Source organism: Achroia grisella, unplaced genomic scaffold (assembly GCF_030625045.1).
Source record: "Achroia grisella isolate CSIRO2021 unplaced genomic scaffold, CSIRO_AGI_Agris_v1 utg821, whole genome shotgun sequence".
Lineage (NCBI taxonomy): Eukaryota > Metazoa > Arthropoda > Insecta > Lepidoptera > Pyralidae > Achroia > Achroia grisella.
In genome coordinates this window covers 4,475,313-4,496,786 of record NW_026713035.1, presented here as the reverse complement: position 1 = coordinate 4,496,786, position 21,474 = coordinate 4,475,313, and the positions used below count along the sequence as shown (strand labels likewise).

The 21,474-nt window shown below is 34.0% G+C and overlaps 2 protein-coding genes across 5 annotated transcripts in view; one reads left to right on the top strand and one right to left on the bottom strand.

Moving 5' to 3' along the window:
* Window positions 1–16,036, top strand: part of LOC131852064 (transmembrane protein 135-like) — a 30,242-nt gene extending 14,206 nt beyond the window's left edge. For all 4 annotated transcript variants that reach the window (XM_059202665.1, XM_059202667.1, XM_059202664.1 and 1 more), the window contains exons 5-10: window positions 3,465–3,616; window positions 6,034–6,124; window positions 7,394–7,546; window positions 8,769–8,909; window positions 14,526–14,692; window positions 15,723–16,036. In XM_059202665.1, the coding sequence (XP_059058648.1) occupies window positions 3,465–3,616; window positions 6,034–6,124; window positions 7,394–7,546; window positions 8,769–8,909; window positions 14,526–14,692; window positions 15,723–15,774 (756 nt within the window). In that variant the 3' untranslated portion in view covers window positions 15,775–16,036. The remainder of the gene's footprint in view (window positions 1–3,464; window positions 3,617–6,033; window positions 6,125–7,393; window positions 7,547–8,768; window positions 8,910–14,525; window positions 14,693–15,722) is intronic.
* Window positions 16,037–18,494: 2,458 nt separating this feature from the next.
* On the bottom strand, window positions 18,495–21,067 carry LOC131851964 (tissue factor pathway inhibitor-like). Its single transcript, XM_059202522.1, has 4 exons — window positions 20,941–21,067; window positions 20,177–20,365; window positions 19,333–19,487; window positions 18,495–18,647 (listed from the first exon to the last, which is right to left on the bottom strand). Exons 1-4 carry the CDS (start codon window positions 21,065–21,067, stop codon window positions 18,495–18,497), a joined length of 624 nt encoding a protein of 207 aa, XP_059058505.1.
* Between the last annotated feature and the right edge of the window lie 407 nt (window positions 21,068–21,474).

Below are 21,474 nucleotides of genomic sequence, written 5' to 3'. Positions count from 1 at the left end.
GAATATAAATTTGACCCGAGTAAAACCACGGACACAGCTAGTACATTATAATATCTCTCCGACTCCTTACTAAACACAAGAGCAATAGACTCTAAAACCAATGAATTATGGGGTCCTATTTGAATCGTATTAAGCATATGCATTCATAATATGAAAGACATAAGTCTCAATTTTATATACGTTAATATATTAAAAGGTGAAAGATTAAAAGTTGGAGTCGTGTCGTATCAACAACTAAAGACATTGATGAAAGATAAAGAAAAATGGAAAGAGCTCCACCGACAAGAGCACGATTTTTGAATTATGAATGAATGAATGAATGAATGAATGTTAATATTTATGTGTACTTTTCTTTCTTTACCCAACTTCATAGAATGAGTTATAATTACAGTACTAGTACAGTTAGTAGTATTTTTTGCGTAAACAATTTTAGCATATATTCTTAATATTAATAAGTCAAAAATTTAAGATTATTGAAAAATATTTGTTAATCTTTGTTCTAATAACTATTGAACGAATTCTAATAAAAAAATATTACACAAAGAGATAATTTTAAAAATTAATGATCAGGATGCCTTTTTCTCAAATTCACATAGGTATTGTTACAGTATATAATAATAATAATAATAATCTCAGGACAATTAACACAGAGCCATCTAGACCCAAGTTAAGCTAGCTAAAGCTTGTGTTATGAATACTAGATAACTGATACATATATATAGATTTTTTTTTATAAATACATAGAAAAGAACCAGACTAATACAAACAATCATACTCATGAATACAAATGTTTGTGCCGTGCGAAGAATCGAACCCGCGACCATCGATCGTAAAGCGGTGTGCTAGACCGCTAGACCACCGAGGTCGTCAAATATAGTTGTAATATATAGTTAGTTTTCTTTAATATAGACATAGCATATGATGTTGGGAATAATAAAATGCAACAACAGACGTTCTCAACTGATCAAATGAAACTCAGAAGTTTCATTTGATCAGTTAACGATGTTTGCTATCAGAGCAGTTATTAAAGAAATCACAGCCTTTGAGATTTATAAGTTGAGTTAAATAAGTACATTATTACGTTAGTTAGTACGTTAATACATAATATTAACTACTTGGATTACTGAATGAATATTTGAACGCAAGATACAGTAGAATATAATGATACCTATTTTTATATAATTACCACTATTGTATATGTACAATGCTAGTAATTATATAAAAATAGGTATGCCATATTCTGATATTTAAATAAATAATTATTTCCACAATTTCACAACATATAGTTGGTTATTTTATAGTATTTACAAGGGCATTTATATCACCAAGTCACTTGTTTACACAATTGTATTTTAAACGTAAATTATTTTTATTACTAGCTGTCCCCGCGAACGTTGTTTTGACTTAAAATAAAAAAAAAATTAGGGGTGGACTACCCCTTACATTTAGGGAGATGAAAAATAGATGTTGGCACAAAATTTCATGAGAATCGGTCAAGCCGTTTCGGAGGAGTATGGGAACAAAAACTGTGACACGAGAATTTTATATATAAGATTATTATTCTTTATATTATATATCATCATTACATAGTATAAAAAAAGTCGCTGTTACTGTCTGTCCGTCCCTATGTATGCGTAAATCTTTAAGACTACGCAACGGATTTTGATGCGGTTTCTTTTAACAGATAAAGTGAGTCAAGAGGAAGGTTTATGTGTATAATACATATACACTCGTGCAATGTCGGGGTAGGTAGCTAGCTATTTTATATGTCTCCCTTTGATAGATTTGTCATTGCAGGTAAAATCACCAAACAATGATCACCAAAGTGTAAAAGAAATTATGATGAGATTATTATTATTACTATTAATTTTTTTATTAACTGCAATTTTGATAGTGACATGTATTGCGTAAGAATAAAGAGAATATTTTTAAGAAAGTATTATATATGAAATATATAGATATATAAGAAAGTACTAGAAGGCAGAGTAAGGTCAAAATAGAGATAGCAGAACTGTGTGAAAGATGGTATCGCAAGAAAATAACGAGATAACTGCGAATAAGAATGAATGGAAGAGAAAACATTAAGCTGAGCCCAAAATGAATGGGATAAAGAAGAAACAGGAAGCAGAGGATGATGTTATTAGTTATTACATGTTAAATGTGTATAATGACGATTTGAAGTAGTTGTTTTTCTTGTGATATTAATATTTATGCTCAAACGTACACAATAGATTTCAAAGGTCACATAATGTCATTGTGTTTGCTCGTATTATAATACAAAGATAGTCATACAATATTCCAAGCTTAGATATAGAGATCGTAACTACCTACAGTATTTTTATTTATTTTATTTATATTCTCTTATTGTCCTTCTCTTTGACGGCCTCGATGGTTTAGCGGTTTACATCACCTTACTTCCGATGGTCGCGGGTTCGATTCCTTGCACGGCACAAATATTTGTAGTCATGAGTATGATATGTATTTACGAATATATATATATATATGACGACCTCGGTGGTTTAGCGGTCTGGCACACCGCTTTACGTCCGATGGTCGGGGTTCAATTCCTCGCACGGCACAAACATTTGTATTGATGAGCATGATTGTTTGTATTAGTCTGGGTATTATCTATGTATTTGTATCAGTTGTCTAGTACCCATAACTTAAGCATTAGGTATCTTTACTTGCGTCTAGGTGGCGCTATGTGAATTGTCCTGAGATTATTATTATTATTATACCAGATATATAACAGGATTCAAAACTATTTATATATGTTGCACTGTACAATTATGATATAGATATATTCACGCACATAATATGCATATTGTTAGTTAGTAGCAACGTGGAGAGACGGACGTTTTGATATTAGTCATTAGTATGTTGCAAATATTCATTATTTCTGTAAAATACTTTATTTATTGTAATAGAATACACATGCGGTCTTATCACTTACGCAATTTCTTCCAAACAACCTTTGGGTAGAGGAGAAAAACAAAAGGTGGTAGGCGGCGCTAGAATAGTATAGTAAAAAATTCATTACCATATCTAATAGTGCTAAATAATAGAGGATATAATACACAGCACTATCTAGTAACAAACTAAAAAAAGGAAGTAGTATGTTTAACATTTAGTAGAAGTATATTCTACTAAATGTTAAAAATCCTTTTCATTATGTTTATATTCCGCGAGAATCGAACCAAGGTACCGGTGTCAGTTTTTTTCTTATTATTCTGATGTCATATAACATTTGTATATACATGCCAAGACTTGTAATCTTAAAGATGAAGCACTTAGATGTACAGTGTGCAGATAAATTCTTTAGTCTATCACATATAGAGAATTGACTGTTGAAAAACATATAATACTTAATTAATAGGTAAACGGTACTTTCTTATCCAAATATAAAAAACTTTATTTTCTATGCTGATTGAATAAAAATGTTATTTGTTTTCTATTTTTTACAGCTTGTTGAATACTACCTTCGGTCGCTACAAAGAGCTGGATATTTGGAGATAACAAAAGCAAGACAAACATTACTGTTCATGGTCGGTAGCTCTCTCCTCTTCTACCTCATGAGATTGGAAGGAGATAAAGAACAACGTACTCCACTATTCTGGTAAACAAACTTTTTCTCTTAAGAATTTAAGAAGATTTATAAAGCGTTTTAATCTAGTGGCTTAGAGATCCAAAGGTCGTCGTGAGTTCTAATTTGACAAAAACCAAAACACCATTAAACTTATATAAGGTGCTATCGAATTCTACAGGGGCAAGAGGATTCTTAGTAACGTGGATGGAATAACCTCATTGCTGTATGCTACATTGAGAACCAACTAGAGGTCAGGTTGACATCCAGTTGGTTCTCCCTGGAAACTATCGTGATAAATATATGGTGAATTTATTACGATGGGCTAACTGTCCTGACCTCATGTTTATGTTACCATCCTCCACTGGTGCCCCCCGCCAAAGTATACCGTTAGCGCAGTCGGATGCAATATTCCATTATCATCCATAAGAAAAAAAAAATATTGTGCATTCATTATAGGTAATGATGTAAGTGGAATATAACACGTTATATATACATTTCATGCGTAATAAACCCGAATTAGATTTTTTTATATTTGAAATACCTCCAACTTTCCAACAGTCAGGAAAAAACATCCGACAAAACATAGTTACTATTAATATAATTTATGTATGTAGTTGTGTTTTGTCTCCTGATTAATTTCCTTAACTTATAAAATAAAATATGGTACACTATTTTTGAAGTATTAATTACTATAATAATAATAATAATCTCAGGACAATTCATACAGCGCCATCTAGACCCAAGTTAAGCTAGCTAAAGCTTGTGTTATGGGTCCTAGACAACTGATACAAATACATAGATAATTTTTTTTTTTTCGTAAATACATACATATTATACATAAAAAATACCCAGACCGATACAAACAATCATACTCATGAATACAAATGTTTGTGCCGTACGAGGAATCGAACCCGCGACCATCGGTCGTAAAGCGGTATGCTAGACCGCTAGACCACCGAGGTCGTCAAAAATTACTAACTCTATATTACTTATATTGATATTAAAAATAAGTAAGGTAGTTATCATACCCTGACTATCCAATAGAAACTGTTTATAATTTTAATCATGCCCTGTTTATAAGTGGTACTTGTAAGACCTATTTACTTTGAGTAAACCCTCTTCAGCCTTCATTTTGTGTAAGCACGTTGTTCCCACAGTCTAGCGAGCATAGTGAATAAGCGGACTTGATAATTGCACGAAATAATGTTTAAAGAAGCCTTTGTTCTGTATCGAGCCACTTTAATTACTTTACTGTTACAAGGTTTCCCTTAAATGTAGAAGTACGTATTGGTGATGAAATTATACTTTAAAGGAAGGCGCTATGAATGAATTCCTATTATTTACTGACTATAGAAAGATACATTAATTATATCAATAGACACACGTACAATATTAGAGTTTTGTTAAGTAATAGGATTTGCAACGAGCTGTCGGCCTACCTGATAAATGAATTGCTGTTCGTTAGTCTCGCTAAAACTCGAGAACGGCTGAACCGATTTGGCTCATTTTAGTCTTGAAATATTCGTGGAAGTACAAGGAAGGTTTAAACGGTGATAAAATATGAAGAAATTGCATGTTAAGGTTGCAAATTGGTGAAAAAACAACTATTTCATGTTTTCTCATACAAACTGCTGATACTTGTTAAACAGGGTGCAATATTATTGCAGAAATTTATTGCGTAACAAAGAAAAAATCTTTGTTTGACATATTTAATTTTGAGGCAAAACAGAGTTCGCGGAACCAGCTAGTCTATACTAATATTATAAAGCTGAAGAGTTTGTTGGTTTGAACACGCTAATCTCAGGAACTACAGGTTTCAATTATTTTTGTGTTAGATAGTCCATTTGTCTACATAACATTACGCTACGACCGATAGGAGCGGAGCTGCAATAAAAAATATTGCAAAAGGTGGGGAAATGAAAAGCAGACTACGTATACGTTATCATGGGATGCCGTGGGATAACGCTTCGTTGAAGAACTAACTTAGTATCATGTTGAATTTTCTATAATTTCACTAAAATAGGTGACAAAGTAAGCTGCTTGATGGCTGATAGGGGAAACTGAGGTGGGTACTGGGTACTCAGGTCGCAGTAAAAACTAGGTATATAGGTTGACTTTGTAAAAAGTGAGTGGATATGCAGACTTTTAAAGATAAAAAATCTATATAAGATAAAAAAGAATCTTGCAACATAATATGTTGTAAAACTTATATGGTTTTTTATTGATATGTATATATTGATGCAACTGCCCATGTTAATGATGTGTTAGTGGAAGATATGACTGCTTAAGGAGGAAGTGAAATCAGTTAGCCCGTAGTGATAAAATCATCAGGAGTTTATAGCAGGATAGTCCCCATTACTTACAATCCCCTACAAAGTTACGTGTTTACTAGCGAGCCTAGAGTTTATGTCGGTACATTTTCTTTACTATCTATGTATTTTTTTCAGGCTTTATACACCAGAAAAAGTGCGACGGAAAGAGGACGGCTCTAAAAACGTTTGCCCACACGAAGGATCATGCCGGAAATATATACTAAGGGTAAAAAATAATTTATCAAACAATATTTCTTTACATAACTAGACTGGCAAAGATGCTCGCGACCCACTTGATAGAAAATATACTTGAATGAAGAAAACAAATCATAATAATAATAATCTCAGGACAATTCACACAGCGCCTTAAAAAGCTTGTGTTATAGGCACTAGATAACTGATACAAATACATAGATTTTTAGATAGAAAACACCCAGATCAACAATAACAATCTTACTCATGAATACAAATATCTGTGTCGTGCGAGGAATCGAACCTGCGACCATCGGAAGTAAGGCGTGCTAAACCGCTAGATCGTATTATCAGATGCGTTTCCATTCCTGAACTATAACATAATACCTTCGTATCATATAACCTAACAGCTATATTTCATCCTCGAAACTGAAACATAGTTTACTAAGCACAATAGCTAGTTTGCTTGTTGGCAGAAATAGGTGAGGTAGTAAAATGACTATTTACAAAGTATCTACTTTGGGAATTAATAAAGCAAAGCGAGGTAATCCTATCAACTCAAAAATTTGTTCATGTAGGACATTATAGCGGCTTACGAACATCGAGTTCTTATTGTTCTATTAATATTTTTGACCTACTGTCCAGTTGAGTATATTCAATAGGGAAGAACTGGATATGTTATTTTTAAAGCCAAATTATTTGCATTGTCTACTTATATAGGTGTCTATGTCTAACATTAAATGAAAATCCCGTGCATGAACAACTATTGCAATGCACGTTTGTCATTCAAGTAACCGTTTAGTGAGTAGTAGGCTTTGCTCAATGATTTAACAGATGTTTTAAATATATTTAAAGTTATTTCGACTATATTTTTTAGTCTCCAGTTTTAAATTTATTTATATTCAAGGTCTCCGACAAGGAAGACCACCGATCTGATCAAGATCGCTGGAAAGCGTTGGTTGCGAACGGCGTAGAACAGATCGACATGAATATTTTTGGGGGAGGTCTTCCGGACTGAAATGATGATGATGATGATTAAATATATTTAAAGTTATTTCCAGTATATTCTTTAGTCTCCTGTTTTAAATTTGTTTATATTTAAGGCCTCCGACAAGGAAGATCGCCGATCTGATCAAGATCGCTGGAAAGCATTAGTTTCGAGCGGCGTAGAACTGATCATCGCGAATATTTTTGGTAGAGGTCTTTGTTCAGCAGTCGTTGTTTTCTGAAATGATGATGACGATGATGACGATGATTTAACGTTTACAAGACCATTAACAGATAATTTATTTTTCTATTTCAGGGCTATGCAAACTACTTCGGTATTGGTCTCGCTATATCGTTAGCTAGACTGATCATACCCAAAATAAAGACGCCCATAGAAGCTATATCATCCATAAGAAGTAAACATTTTAAGATGGCTTTGTTCTTCGGCAGTTATATCGGTATTTACAGAGTACGACTATATTATATGTTATCATAGTTTTATGAGACATTTTTTACATTTAGTTATTAAGCATACGGCCCGTCTTGTAAAAAGCTCAGTCAATGAAACGCTTGCTACACTAGAAACCTTATTCAGGCGTCGTCGACATGAAATCGAACCCGATAAATCTACTAACTTATATCTTCAAATACAAAATGTAGCATTTAAGCTACTTGATAGTCCAAATAATGTTAGATGTACTAAGTTATAAGTATAGATAATTTACTAATTAAATTGCATAACTTCTCAAAGCATCCTTACTATATAAAGACCTTTAGAATTTAGTTCTCAACAACTCCCGTCTATCTTTACAAAGCTTGAACATAATGTGCATCGTCGTGTGGTAATAGAGACGGTAACTTTTTATACAACTGCAATGGCAAAAAGCTGACAGTACATCTGATGGTATGTGGTAAACGTCGTCTATATACATGAACAATGCCATGGAACAATACTAATTCCATAAAATAAAGTTATACCATCGTTCCCTGTAATTTTATTACCTTACGTACTTGGTATATTTATATCATGATCATCCCTGTAATTTAACTGACTTATTTGGTGTTAGATCAGTTATGCTTTATAGAGCAAAGTCGCTAGTTGAATTTTGGCCTGTCTGTTTCTCCTCTTACATCTTCTAAACCGTATGTCCAATATGGATAAGTTTTTCACTATCAGATTGAGATTTTCTTCCGGAAACTTTATATGTATAATACATGCATTAGAACATGCATGTATTATGCAAAAAGAGCAGACAACCATAAAGATTTGTAATGATATGTATAGAGTAACATATTATATATTTTGTCTAAAAAAAATGTACCTATGTACGTTAATTGTACTGGAGCATGTCGCTGGTTGAGAATAAGAACACTATATTTCCTTTAGTATTATTTGTGCTCATAATATTATGAAACGAAATATATTAATACTCCGCACTAACAAAAATAAATAATGCCGTTAAAAAAATAAAAGATCCATATTTCCCTGAAACCTCAAGACATGCCATCGTAAGATTATAAAAGTAAATAAATCAACGGCAGTAGACTCTCATAAACATTAGAGGCCAATTTTTACTGGCCCATTTCGTAATATTTAAAGATGTGCCACCGTAAAATGATCTCTGGACGATTTAAAAAACTCGTATATTTTATGAGGGCATAAAGTTTAATAAGGAATTTATCGATTTCAGGCCGTGGTTTGCTACTTGTGCCGTAAGCAAGGCGTCGACTCGGCGCTGTATGCGTTGCCGGCCGGTTACCTAGCGGGTCTATCGAGTCTGTTTAACTCGTCTCTGGGCTTGTCAATTGCTGTGTTCTCTGGTGCTTTAAAGGTATCGTACTAAATTTTATCTACTTTTATAAAATCATCGTGACTTATCATCACTATATTAAATGAAGCAAAAATTTTGTACCCTTTTTCACGAATATTGCGCGGACGAGGAGTATGAAATTTCGCACTTATATATATTGTTAGGAGTATCCTCTAAATTTAATTAAATAAAAGAAACTGATAACAAATCGTATAATTAATTTTAACAAAATCAGTAAAAGAATTTATAAAGCAAACACGGTATGATACGGAGATTCGTTCGAGAGCACGTCTGTCGACCAAAAGAGGCCGCACACCGGGTTTCGCAGCCTTTTATAGACGCGCCGCACGACGGTGGCGCCACCACAGGAAGTTACACCTAACACGGCCTCTCCTGACGGAGCATCGTCCCCGATGCTTTCTGGTCACGGCGCGTCGTCTGGTCCGACTGCTAATCTTATGCGCTCTGTCCAGGCTGAAAGTATTCTCAGGGCTATTGCTCGGAGACGAGTCAACAGTGACTCTTCACAACCTGTGAACCATAAGTTAGTGGTAAGCATTTTATTTTTGGAAGTAGGATCACGTTACCTCACAAGGACTAATTTAAATCTGATCTAAGCTTGTATACATAGAAGCCACACAAAGCTTTATACGAGAGGTAACCTATAACACACTTTACGCTACACAGAGCCTTACACGAGATGTATCTTATAACACACTCGATGCTGCACAAAGCCTTACACGAGGTGTATCTTATAACACACTCGATGCTGCACAAAGCCTTACACGAGGTGTATCTTATAACACACTCGATGCTGCACAAAGCCTTACACGAGATGTATCTTATAACACACTCGATGCTGCACAAAGCCTTACACGAGGTGTATCTTATAACACACTCGATGCTGCACAAAGCCTTACACGAGGTGTATCTTATAACACACTCGATGCTGCACAAAGCCTTATACGAGGTGTATCCTTTAGCACCCTCGATGCTGCACAAAGCCTTATGCGTGGTGCTACCTAATACACACTCGACGCTGCACAAAGCCTTACACGAGGTGTATCCTATAACACGCTCGATGCTGCACAAAGCCTTATACGAGGTGTATCCTATAGCACCCTCGATGCTGCACAAAGCCTTATATGAGGTGCTTACCTATTACACACTCGACGCTGCACAAAGCCTTACACGAGGTGTATCCTATAACACACTCGATGCTGCACAAAGCCTTACACGAGGTGTTACCTAAATACCTTACGATAAAATTTATCTCAAAAATACAAATTACATTAGAAAAACTCAAATTCCTTTTTGACTCTACTCTATTTTGACTCTGTATAGATTAGAACAATAGAGAAAGCATTTGAGTGTACGAGAATATATTTGTATTCGTTACATTTTATGTACTGCATCATAAGGTATTGAAAGTATAGTGGACCTGGACATTGGGTGGAGAGGAACGTGATATAAAGTATAAGGTAACATGTTTACACATTAAACAAACAATTCCGTGCTCTATAGTATTTCTTTACAAGATGGACCCTACTTTGAAACCGTCAACTAATTTGAACTCGACAACGTTTCCACGTCAATATGGTCAACACGTAGTCTTTAGAAATATAACAATAATCGCGACTTTTTCCTATAGAGATATGTTAATAATTATTTTCTTTAAGATTTATTTTCTTTATATATCGCAAACTATTCAACTGCCCTTGTACAAGTAGTTTCATCATCAGCAGCATATGCTACTACGATTCGTGAGGTTATTAAAAGGATTTCGATGCGTGAGATATGAACTAACCTTTACGATATTCAAACGTCAAATCACGATCCTGTAGGCACATTCACCAGCGCACTACCCTAGGCAAGAGATCCTCTTATAATTTTCAGGGCGTTGCAGTTAGTTACTACCCTAAAATGTTTTCCGATGAGATGACGATGTTGCAATGCCTTGACAACAGCAAGTATCTCGAGCTCAGGAGTAGTACCTTGGATCTGCACATATTGTAAAGCTACTGCGTGTATACGTCCGTCTTTTCCTATTTGAATTAGTACCGTAACCTAGTGCACTTGCATCCGTATGGACTTCAGTCCGTAAATGGTCAAAGATAAGCAACGCGGATTGACTAGCCAATATAGAGATGATCTCATCTCTCTAGTTTCTATTCTTTTCCCCGTTAAAATTTCAAGAGGCGATTTGGGTGTATCACGGGATATACCGAATAAGATAGCTGACCAGTATCACTAAATAATATCAACTAAATATTGCACAAACCATGTCAGCTCTCCTTAAATGATATTGTTTGCATTTGATCAGTTCATTTTTATTATACATCGTCTCAACCGACAACATCGTATTCCGCAACAAGCAGCTTCGACAGTTTTTGGTATCCAAAACTACTACGGCGTTTATTTTCTCTGTCCGTCATACACATGAACGAGGACTGCTGGTAGAGACTTTCCTACTCTAACACCGCTTTAATCTTATTTACTTAATCAACCAATTGATTGCGTATTTAATATTTAGATTTTAATGATTTAGTACTAATTCGCAGTTTGTATTCACACATTTGAACTTAAAATGTACAGTTACCACAAGTGTTCAAAAAAGCAACAGACTTAGTCTTCCTCGCTCGTTCCTTATACGATAAGATAGTTCACGCGGAAGATTCAAAAATAAGTATTACTTGATGAATGAATGAAATGCTCAAATTGAAATTTGTTTGAACGAAGAATCCATCATTTCTTTTTGGATACGTTCGGCCTGACCTGACTCTTACAAATAGTTCCAGTCTCCTAGGATACACAACCTCAGGAGCGAGGTAATTACACTTAGCGGAAATGAATTGTAAACCTGGATTTTCACACGCATGCTTAATTTATAACTGTAAAATAATTTATATGGTCGATTCGGTAATTAACCGTCGTACCTACATAACGCTACTTCGTTAACAAGTAGTCGAATGTGTATCTCTATACGGTATTGACCATAGCTGTGACTGAGCCACTAAAAAGTATTCAGAATGTTTATTCATTAAGACTTTCTTTTTCATCACCACGGAACGGTGTATTTATCAATTGAAGTCGCGCTATCGATTCACTACGCGCTATATTATTTTCAAAAGAGCGGTTTCTAAAAATACGCTAAAATCGTTATTTCGTATACGCAATGTCTTTTCAATATTAAAAATATCATTACCAATGAGTACCGACGTCTTTAAGATAATCACAAGGTACTAAGAAGTTACTTCTTGTGAGATGTTATGAATTTTGCAGATAAAGTAAGAAAGTAATCAAACCGCATATCCGTTTCGTCTAACCAGCATAATATGTGCATCTTACAACACGAAAACGATCATTTGATTTAAAAGAAGTTGTTGAACTACTATCGTACTAAACATTTGTGGGTATAATCAGACTGCATATCCGTTTCGTCTAAACAGCATAATATGTGCATCTTACAACACGAAAACGATCATTTGATTTAAAAGAAGTTGTTGAACTACTATCGTACTAAACATTTGTGGGTATAATCAGACCGCATATCCGTTTCGTCTAACCAGCATAATATGTGCATCTTACAACACGAAAACGATCATTTGATTTAAAAGAAGTTGTTGAACTACTATCGTACTAAACATTTGTGGGTATAATCAGACTGCATATCCGTTTCGTCTAACCAGCATAATATGTGCATCTTACAACACGAAGACGATCATTTGATTTAAAAGAAGTTGTTGAACCACTATCGTACTAAACATTTGTGGGTATAATCAGACCGCATATCCGTTTCGTCTAAACAGCATAATATGTGCATCTTACAACGCGAAAACGATCAGAAGTTGTCGAACCACTATCGTACTAAACATCTGTGGGTACCCGCATATTACGGCGCGATAATTTCGTCGCGATGTGCATTATCACTAGTCCAAGTCACGGCGAAAACTTGCGTTAGCCTAATTCAGATTATTTCTTTGTAAAGTAAGCGTATTCAGTATGACATATTCTTACAAAACGCATATGCGCATTTTGTCCGTAGGTTATTTTTCAAAAGAACTAAATTTACTTCTATACTACCCGACTATATTGCAACTATAGCACCGTATTTGAGAATCTACTTCTATACTACGTAGTTTGCTATCATATATGACCAAGTATGATCATCACTAACTCACTCACGTTACTACGCACTTGCTTCACCTTTCAACAACAAAACTGACACCGTCTGTCGGATCACTGAATGACCACGATCTACTTCATCGCAACTATTCGTCAATGTTGCGCATACTTAAAAGTATGAAATATAAAAATGGAAAGATCTCACCAGATTCATGACATTAAACGTCGATAAGACGTTTCGTAATGTCTGTTGAGGTAGCAACCGATCGCGCCACCGCACCAGGTGCGCTCGTTGGCGCCGCGTTGGCGGGTCTGGCTGGCGCGCCGACTGTCTGCGCGGGCGGCGACAGCGCGGCGGGGCCGGTGCCGGCGCAGGCACGTCGTTAGCATCTACGTCGGCAGCTATATGCGAACCCCTGTTTCGCTGAGCTACCCGCACGTTGTTCCAGCGACACCAATTGTTGAGACTCGCGTCCATTAACGCTCCTAGTTCACCTATATTTGATAGGTGGAGAACGGAGACGCGTGCTCTCGTAACGATGGGCGTTTTCTACTCGACATGTAATCAATCCTTAGTCAAAAATGTTATTCGCGACCAAAAATGGCCTCGAATCCCACTTCTGATGTTAGGAGTATCCTCTAAATTTAATTAAATAAAAGAAACTGATAACAAATCGTATAATTAATTTTAACAAAATCAGTAAAAGAATTTATAAAGCAAACACGGTATGATACGGAGATTCGTTCGAGAGCACGTCTGTCGACCAAAAGAGGCCGCACACCGGGTTTCGCAGCCTTTTATAGACGCGCCGCACGACGGTGGCGCCACCACAGGAAGTTACACCTAACAATATATATTATTTCGATATAGAGAAGGTATGCAGAATGCTAATATTTTGAAAATGATGCATTTGAAATATATTACACACTCTACCCTTTATTTGTCACAGACGCATAGAAATATTGTCTTTGACAATATAATCTTAATAATGTTCAAATATATAATAAAAAATTAAAATTAAAATAATTATAGTCGAATTTCGACCACTAGGCAACCAATAGTTTAGTTTTTTCTCCTCAGTATAGACTATGTCCTTTCCTAAGGGGATATTCCGTTTATGCAAGAAAGGATTACAACCACATATTATGTATGTATGAAGTAGTACTACATTCGCAACTAAATGATAGAATAGAAAATCATTTATTCAAATAAACTTACATTGAAGCACTTTTGAGTAGTCATAACAATTTTTTTTTAATCTACCGCTCATTCGGAATGCTGTCTCATTACAAGAAGAACAAGCAAGACTCTTGTGTGTTGCTCTTTTAAATAATTTATTCTTACTTACAATTTAAGTTAAGTTTAAGTGTGTGAATACAAACCACCGATTAGCACTAATTCACTGAAGTAATAAAATATAAAAAACATTCAATACACAACTGGTTAAACAATTAATAAGAGAAAATAAGTCATTATATTATTTTATTACCATTATTTTCTGTACCTTGCAGCTATTTTCAACGATTCTGTATGAGAAGAAGATTTTGCCTGACTATATACCTCTACCAGAACTGTTGTACTGCTATTGTCAAGGCTCCCTCTTCCATGCACGTTTCATGGACCCTGACATTTGTCCAAACTACGTATTCAATCTCATGAAGACCGTCAGTAATACTCGGTGAGTTTACGTTTACTGTATCTAAAGCTGCACTAGCAGGCTCCTAACAGATTTGGCTTGGCAGGGAGAGAAGCACTAGCTGTGAAGGTGAGTGTTAACGCATGTTGGCAAAGGAACCCCTTAAACCTACACCCGGGTCCCAAGTCTCAGTTCTCTCTCTACCAAACGATGGACCAAGCACCCGCACGCTGAATCCATAGAACCAAGAAGTTCGTCACTCCTTCAAAAGTAAACAACATTTTATGTAAAAAGAATGGCAAACAAACTGGAGACATACCTCATGCGTTCATTGCTATTACCAACAGGTAATCCGACACATTCGTTTTCCATTCCATAATGTCCAGTGCCTATAAAGTGATCAATTCGACATGATATAGTGATTAGGAGGCTGTTTGCATTCCTTCAAATTCTACACATCAGTTATTCAGTTATTTTCCGCATTATGGATTGAAAGCAACCTATTTTACAACCTGCTGCTGCAAACATCTCTGATACGTTATAAAACCAAGGGAGATCCAACAACATCCAAAACTCATTATTATATTATACACGAAGAGTGTAATATGCCCTCTGCGTATACTTAAACAACAGGCCGCACTTGTAAAACTTGTTCTTTTCTTTCTTTCTTTCTGAAACAACTGACAATATGCTTTAAACTTTGCGTCTTTACGTTGACAGTACCTCAGTGGTCTAGCTGTTTAGCACACCGCCTTACTTCCAATGGTCGCGGGTTCATATCCTCGCACGGCACAAACATTTGTATTCATGAGCATGATTGTTTGTGTCGGTCTGAGTGTTTTCTGTATATAAAATGTATGTATTTATGAAAAAAATGTATGTATTTGTATCAGTTATCTAGTATCCATAACACGCTTTAGCTAGCTTAACTTGGGTCTAGATGGTGCTATGTGTATTGTTCTGATATTATTATCAAAAAAATGTCTTTACGTTAATATTACACCGTGCAAACTTATTGTCTTAAAAATATATTTTATTACAATACTAATACGATTTTATTTTTGTTTTCCAGTTGCGAGTGGGTGTTTAATAACATAATGGAAGTAGTGAAGAATGTTCAATAAATTTTAGCGCAGTAATTTAAATAAAGTTAAATCTTTGTTTCCGGGTTTGGATGGGTTCTGTGATAATAATTGAGGTGATTACATCTACGTGAAGATTTATAATATATATAAATTAAATATTTTATACATAATTTTATTGTATAACAAATAAATTAATATTACAATAGAAATGTAGAAAAATCATACACAATGTGTGTTCAGTTATTTTTTTAATTAAATAATGTGGCTATTTATATATTATTATAAAATAGCAACATGGAAAATCGGGTAATTATTAATTTGTTTTATAATTGACTGATTGTAAATAAATTAATTAAATTAGTTATAATAAATTATAATTTTTACTATTTTGTTTTATTAAAATGTAATCGATATATGTACAGAGTACTATAGTTTTTTAAGTGAAATCTATTTAGATCTCGTTAGATTTATTAAGAGGTGCCTTTTCGCTTGAAGATCAAGATAAGACAGTCAAATTACATGTGTTTTAGTTCTCTGGAATAGCTAAATATGAGTTGTATCACAGGTGTCCAATGATAACGTGATATTCGTAGAGCTGTTCATGTATATAGCGCTACCGTGGCAGATTGCCATAGTGAGTGGTGATCATAAAGATAATATTTTTATTATTTATTTATTTATTCTTTTGCACACAAAATTGTATACATGGCGGACTTAATGCCTGATGGCATTGATCAGAGATAGTATGGCGGTGCAATTTTATAAGTATTAAATAGATTAATACAGAAAAATATATATATATATGTATAGGTGTATATATATAAACGTACATATATACTTCTAAAATTATATAATTACATAAATAAAGCGGAATATATAAGCCTAATAATTATCATACAATTTAAATATGATATTAAACTATAATAAATATACAATATATATGATTTCATGACATATATCTTGAGACAGTGGTTTGTGTGAATATTGCTACAGTAATTTCGAGTAGTGTTCACGCAAGGATCTCTTTAAGGAAAATTTGGTTTGACATCTTACATCTTCTGAGGCCAACAGGAAGTGCATTATTAGTCCTTAAGATTTATATAATATTAGTTAATATTGTTATATACATAATATTAAATTTCCTGAAACAAATAAATAAATATGGCGATTATGATAATAATACTGGGGAAGGTAATTGTTAGTAGTGTGGACTGATAACACTATTGCTAGCAATGTCATCAAATCAGGTTAATCTCCAGGTGGTTCCCCGTGGAAACCATCGTGATAAATTCCTGGTGAACCACGATGGGCTAACTGACCTGACCTCACGTTCATCGTATCATCCTCCACTGGTGCCCCGACAACGTAAACAGTTAGGCGGGCGGGTGTACCATTGCATAACAAAAAAAATACTGTAGTTATATGTTCACAGCCAAAAATAAAACATGAATATAGGGTATATGAAATAGTATATGTTCCGGACTAACGATACGATGTTGTCAGTTGAGACGATGTATATTACAGATTATAATAGACTGAGAAATGTACATAAAAATATTGATCTTATATACTAAATAACAATAGGAAAATGTAACGTAGTTGGTGGTGCAGTACTCCATAGACAATATTGAGTTTGATTTTTTTTTATTTGGGGAGTTTGGACTATTTATACCGGTGGTACTTGTAACACTGCGACCTGTATAGCTATTGTGTTCGCTCTTATTCAAAGGTAGGACTCCTAGGAGAATTTAGGAGCGATGATTTTTATCTTCTCAGGATATAGTGTATACTTTCCAAAGGAGATATTTCGTTTATGCATGAGAGGGCTACAACCACATAGGATGTGCAGTGGCGTTACCTCTTCTGGTTGACAAAATCTGTAGATTGATGTTGAGCTAAAGTCTAAGGAGTTTGTCTTACTAACCATAATTAATTGCAATTATTATATTGTAGTATATAGGTAATTGTGTATATATATATATGTATGCGTATACAAAATGATTTTTTAATGGAAACGCTGTCATTATGCCACTAATGACAGACCTCATCCGTTGCTACTCTTCAGGATTAAAGCGTTAATCCTCTTGTGCCGAATATGGAAGACACTATCTTATCTTTTAAGCAGATATACCTTAACGTACGTACATTAAGATGGAAATTATCCACTATTCCCGAAAAATACGATCATATTCCATTATTTTTTATTTTATTTATTAAAACTTTAATGAACAAATACACAAATATTAATGCATATGGCGGACTTAATACGTTCAGGTAATGAATTCATTTAAAAACATTTGAATTTGAAATGATGTCCTAACGGTAATTACCGTGCCAGGTGGGGGGAGGGGGAATACGTAGAAGTCAAGTGAATCTTTGTAAACTCAAACATATCTTTATTTTTGGATATCTATATTAGATTTGCTATAATTATGTCATACTTATGTATCTAACTACTAACAGCATTGAAAACTGTTATCCCAAATAAATGAAAAATAAATATTTTTTTGCTTAAATGTGAGTAGGAGCATATTAGTGTCCAATTCTTATGTAAAAGATCTGATTAGTTTAAAATTTACTTGAGTATTTACTTGTAAATGTAACATTAACAATTTAAAAAGTTAGGTTTAAATAAATAAATATTATTGTAATAATAATATTAATATAAATATGAATGAATGAAGCAATTAATTACTCATTAAACTGATTACATTTTAGAAAGAAAATTATCAACAACAATAAATATCAAATTTATTTTTTTACTTAATGTTGTTTTCTACTATAGTAGTACTTGTTCTTCCCCGTCCAGTTTTTGCGTAATTAGTATTGATTATCACCACCTTCTTCACAACACCTGATGATTTTGTCGGTGCTTGTATTTTTCCAAGACCGAAACGACAAACGGACTCGCACTAGAAATCAAAATTATTAAATTTTAATACAGCATTAGTGAACTTATTCAGAATAGATCTAAATTGAACCTTAAGAAAAGGCTTTAAGGTCTGAACACTATAAACATATTACAAAAGAAATGCAGGTACCAAACCATTCATTATTAACATATGAGGGCCAACAGTCACTTCTTTATTGTCTGTAGTTTAAGGAGCCTTCGTGATTAACAGTACTGTATCATTTGTATAAAATACAATCAAGTATCTCTCTAAATGTATATTCTCCATTCATTCGCAATTTAAATTCCACGCTCTTGTCGGTGAAGCCCTTGCTTCAGGTTCATCACAATGGACTAACTTACCTGACCTCATGCTTATTCTATCATCCTCCACTAGTGCACAGCAGGGATAAACCGTTGTGTAATCGGGTGTAACATTCCATTCATCATCATCGTCATCTGCTTCTTCCTTATCCCATTTATTCGGGGTTGGCATAATATGTTTTTTCTTCCATTCATTTCCGTTCGCAATCGTCTCGTTATTTACTTCCTTTCTTAATATATCATCTTTCACACAGTCCATCCATCTCTTTTTAGATCTTACTCTGCCGTTATAACCATCCACATCCATTATCATCCATTTAAAAAAACTAAATATGAAAGTTTGGACAAGTAGTATTGTATGATAGTGCCAGCTAATAATTTACTTGTTCGAAACTGTAGAAGTTATTCTTGTTTCCACCACATCCGGAGTATATTCTCTGCTTGCAAACTTTCCACATTGGGTCATAATACCATCTGTTAATAGCTCCGAAGCAGAACCCGTAGTCAAATGTTAAGTAACACCATCTTGGACGCATCTCTAAAATACAAGCAGGTAATATAATATTGTTGTGTTAGTAACTTTATTATTCGACTTATTCATTGTCATAACTCAAGACTTGCTGACTACTTACAAAATCTACAGTCATTTCAGGATAAAGTTTGGATTATCGTTTTTTATTTTTGCTTATTTATTGTATGTAGCGAATAAATATTTTTTGTTTCTTTCTTCTTTTTCATTCTTTCTAAATTATTTATATATATTAGGATATATTAACTGTTTATTTATACATTTTCCAACTAAAATATTAACTTTGATTTTGACATTATTATATTACATACTAGCGACCCGTTCTGAATTCGCACGGATGCATTACAAATCTTTCAATTTCTGGTCTTATTCTATACTATAATATGTATGTATTAAAATTTATACCTTCATCTTGGACCATAATTTATTTATTGGTGAAAATTGCATTAAAATCCGTGGAGTAATTTAAAAGATATAAAAATAAGTAAAGTCAAAAGTACAGACAGCGTTAGCGACTTTGTCTTATACTATGTAAAGACATTTTAAGTTCAACATATTATTACGACAATTCTCCCAGGTGGGACATACAGAGGCATTATTAACTGTACACGATGTGGTAAATCCAATACTTTATAAATTGATACGCCGAGAACATTTCAATCACAAACTCCACCTGTGGTAAATATTATATTACTTACTTGGAGTGTCAGGTTTGGTCAAACAGACATTATTACATTCAGTTTTCGTATCGAACCTGTTACCATTTCCTTGGCAGCCGCCCCATTTGAATAGTTTACATTCACTGCTCGTCGGGTCATAGTAATACATATCTATATTTCCACGACATGGCCCTACGTCTGGTTTGAGTAGGCACATCTTCAAAGTTACTAAAATGATAAAAGCGTAATAAAACTTTTTTAAAGTAGGAAAAATTGGCCTGGCCAATTCACAAGCCCCATTTACTGCCAAGCTAAGCAGACCTTGTATTATAAATACTAAATAACTGCATATATTTTTTTATACATACATAATATACATAGAAAACACCTAGACAGACAAAAACAGTCATACTCAATGTTTGGTGTAGAATACGGTAGGTCACTTTGTAATGGCAAAACGAAGACTTTTATAGCATTGGATTTATTGCGACATACAAAGTTTTTAAAAAAATTACAATGAGACGTGCGGTGTTACTTACATGTAGGTACACTCTAGGGCGTGGCGTCCGTTGCGCCGGTTATAAGTTTAAATACCACCATGACACAGCATGCAGAGACAGAAACATAGGCAAAAACATTTTTTTTAATAATTTTGTTTTGAGGCACGGAACTCGTCGCTTACACTCATGAATACAAATATTTGTACCATGCAAAGAATCACTCGCGACCATCAGAATTAAAGCTATACCACCGAGGCTGTAAAATGAAACTTCATAGATAATTTTATAATGGTTCATAGTCACCTTTTGGCACGAATGTTGTCGCTCTTACTAATGCTGTTGAAAGAGTATTATATCTAATCTGTGCGAGGACTTCTATATACAGTACTATAGTATAAAATAAACATTTCCTTATATGTTCCAAAGCCATTTCCAACATTGAAATACTATTTATACTCGTAAATAAAAATTATTTTACAGTGCTTACTGTAAAATAATACTATATAGAATTACATTGAATTATTATTAAAAAGTTAACTTGCTTATTTTATTACAAATTTTATTGCACTTGTATTTCTGTACAATTCACTATTATGTACTAGTAATACTTCCGATGAAATGGCTTATTTGAATTAGTTTTGTAGTGTTCGACGTTTGGTTGATCGAAATAATCTAATGCAATTATTATTAATATTAATTGATAGTTACTTTATTAATGTCAATGAAAAAATCACCAATAAACAATATTATATTTCCTGCATTCACTTAGACAAAAGAAAGGTTAGAAATATAGACTAGGGTCAAGAATAGACCCCTGAGGTATGTAGGCATGTTAAT

Coding starts and splice junctions, on each gene's coding strand:
- LOC131851964 (XM_059202522.1), bottom strand. CDS start 21,067: ATGGCTTTGGAACATATAAGGAAATGTTTATTTTATACTATAGTACTG. Junction 19,488..20,176: donor GACCAAACCTGACACTCCAA/GTAAGTAATATA, acceptor CTTGTATTTTAG/AGATGCGTCCAAGATGGTGT. Junction 18,648..19,332: donor ACTTCTACAGTTTCGAACAA/GTAAATTATTAG, acceptor TTTGATTTCTAG/TGCGAGTCCGTTTGTCGTTT.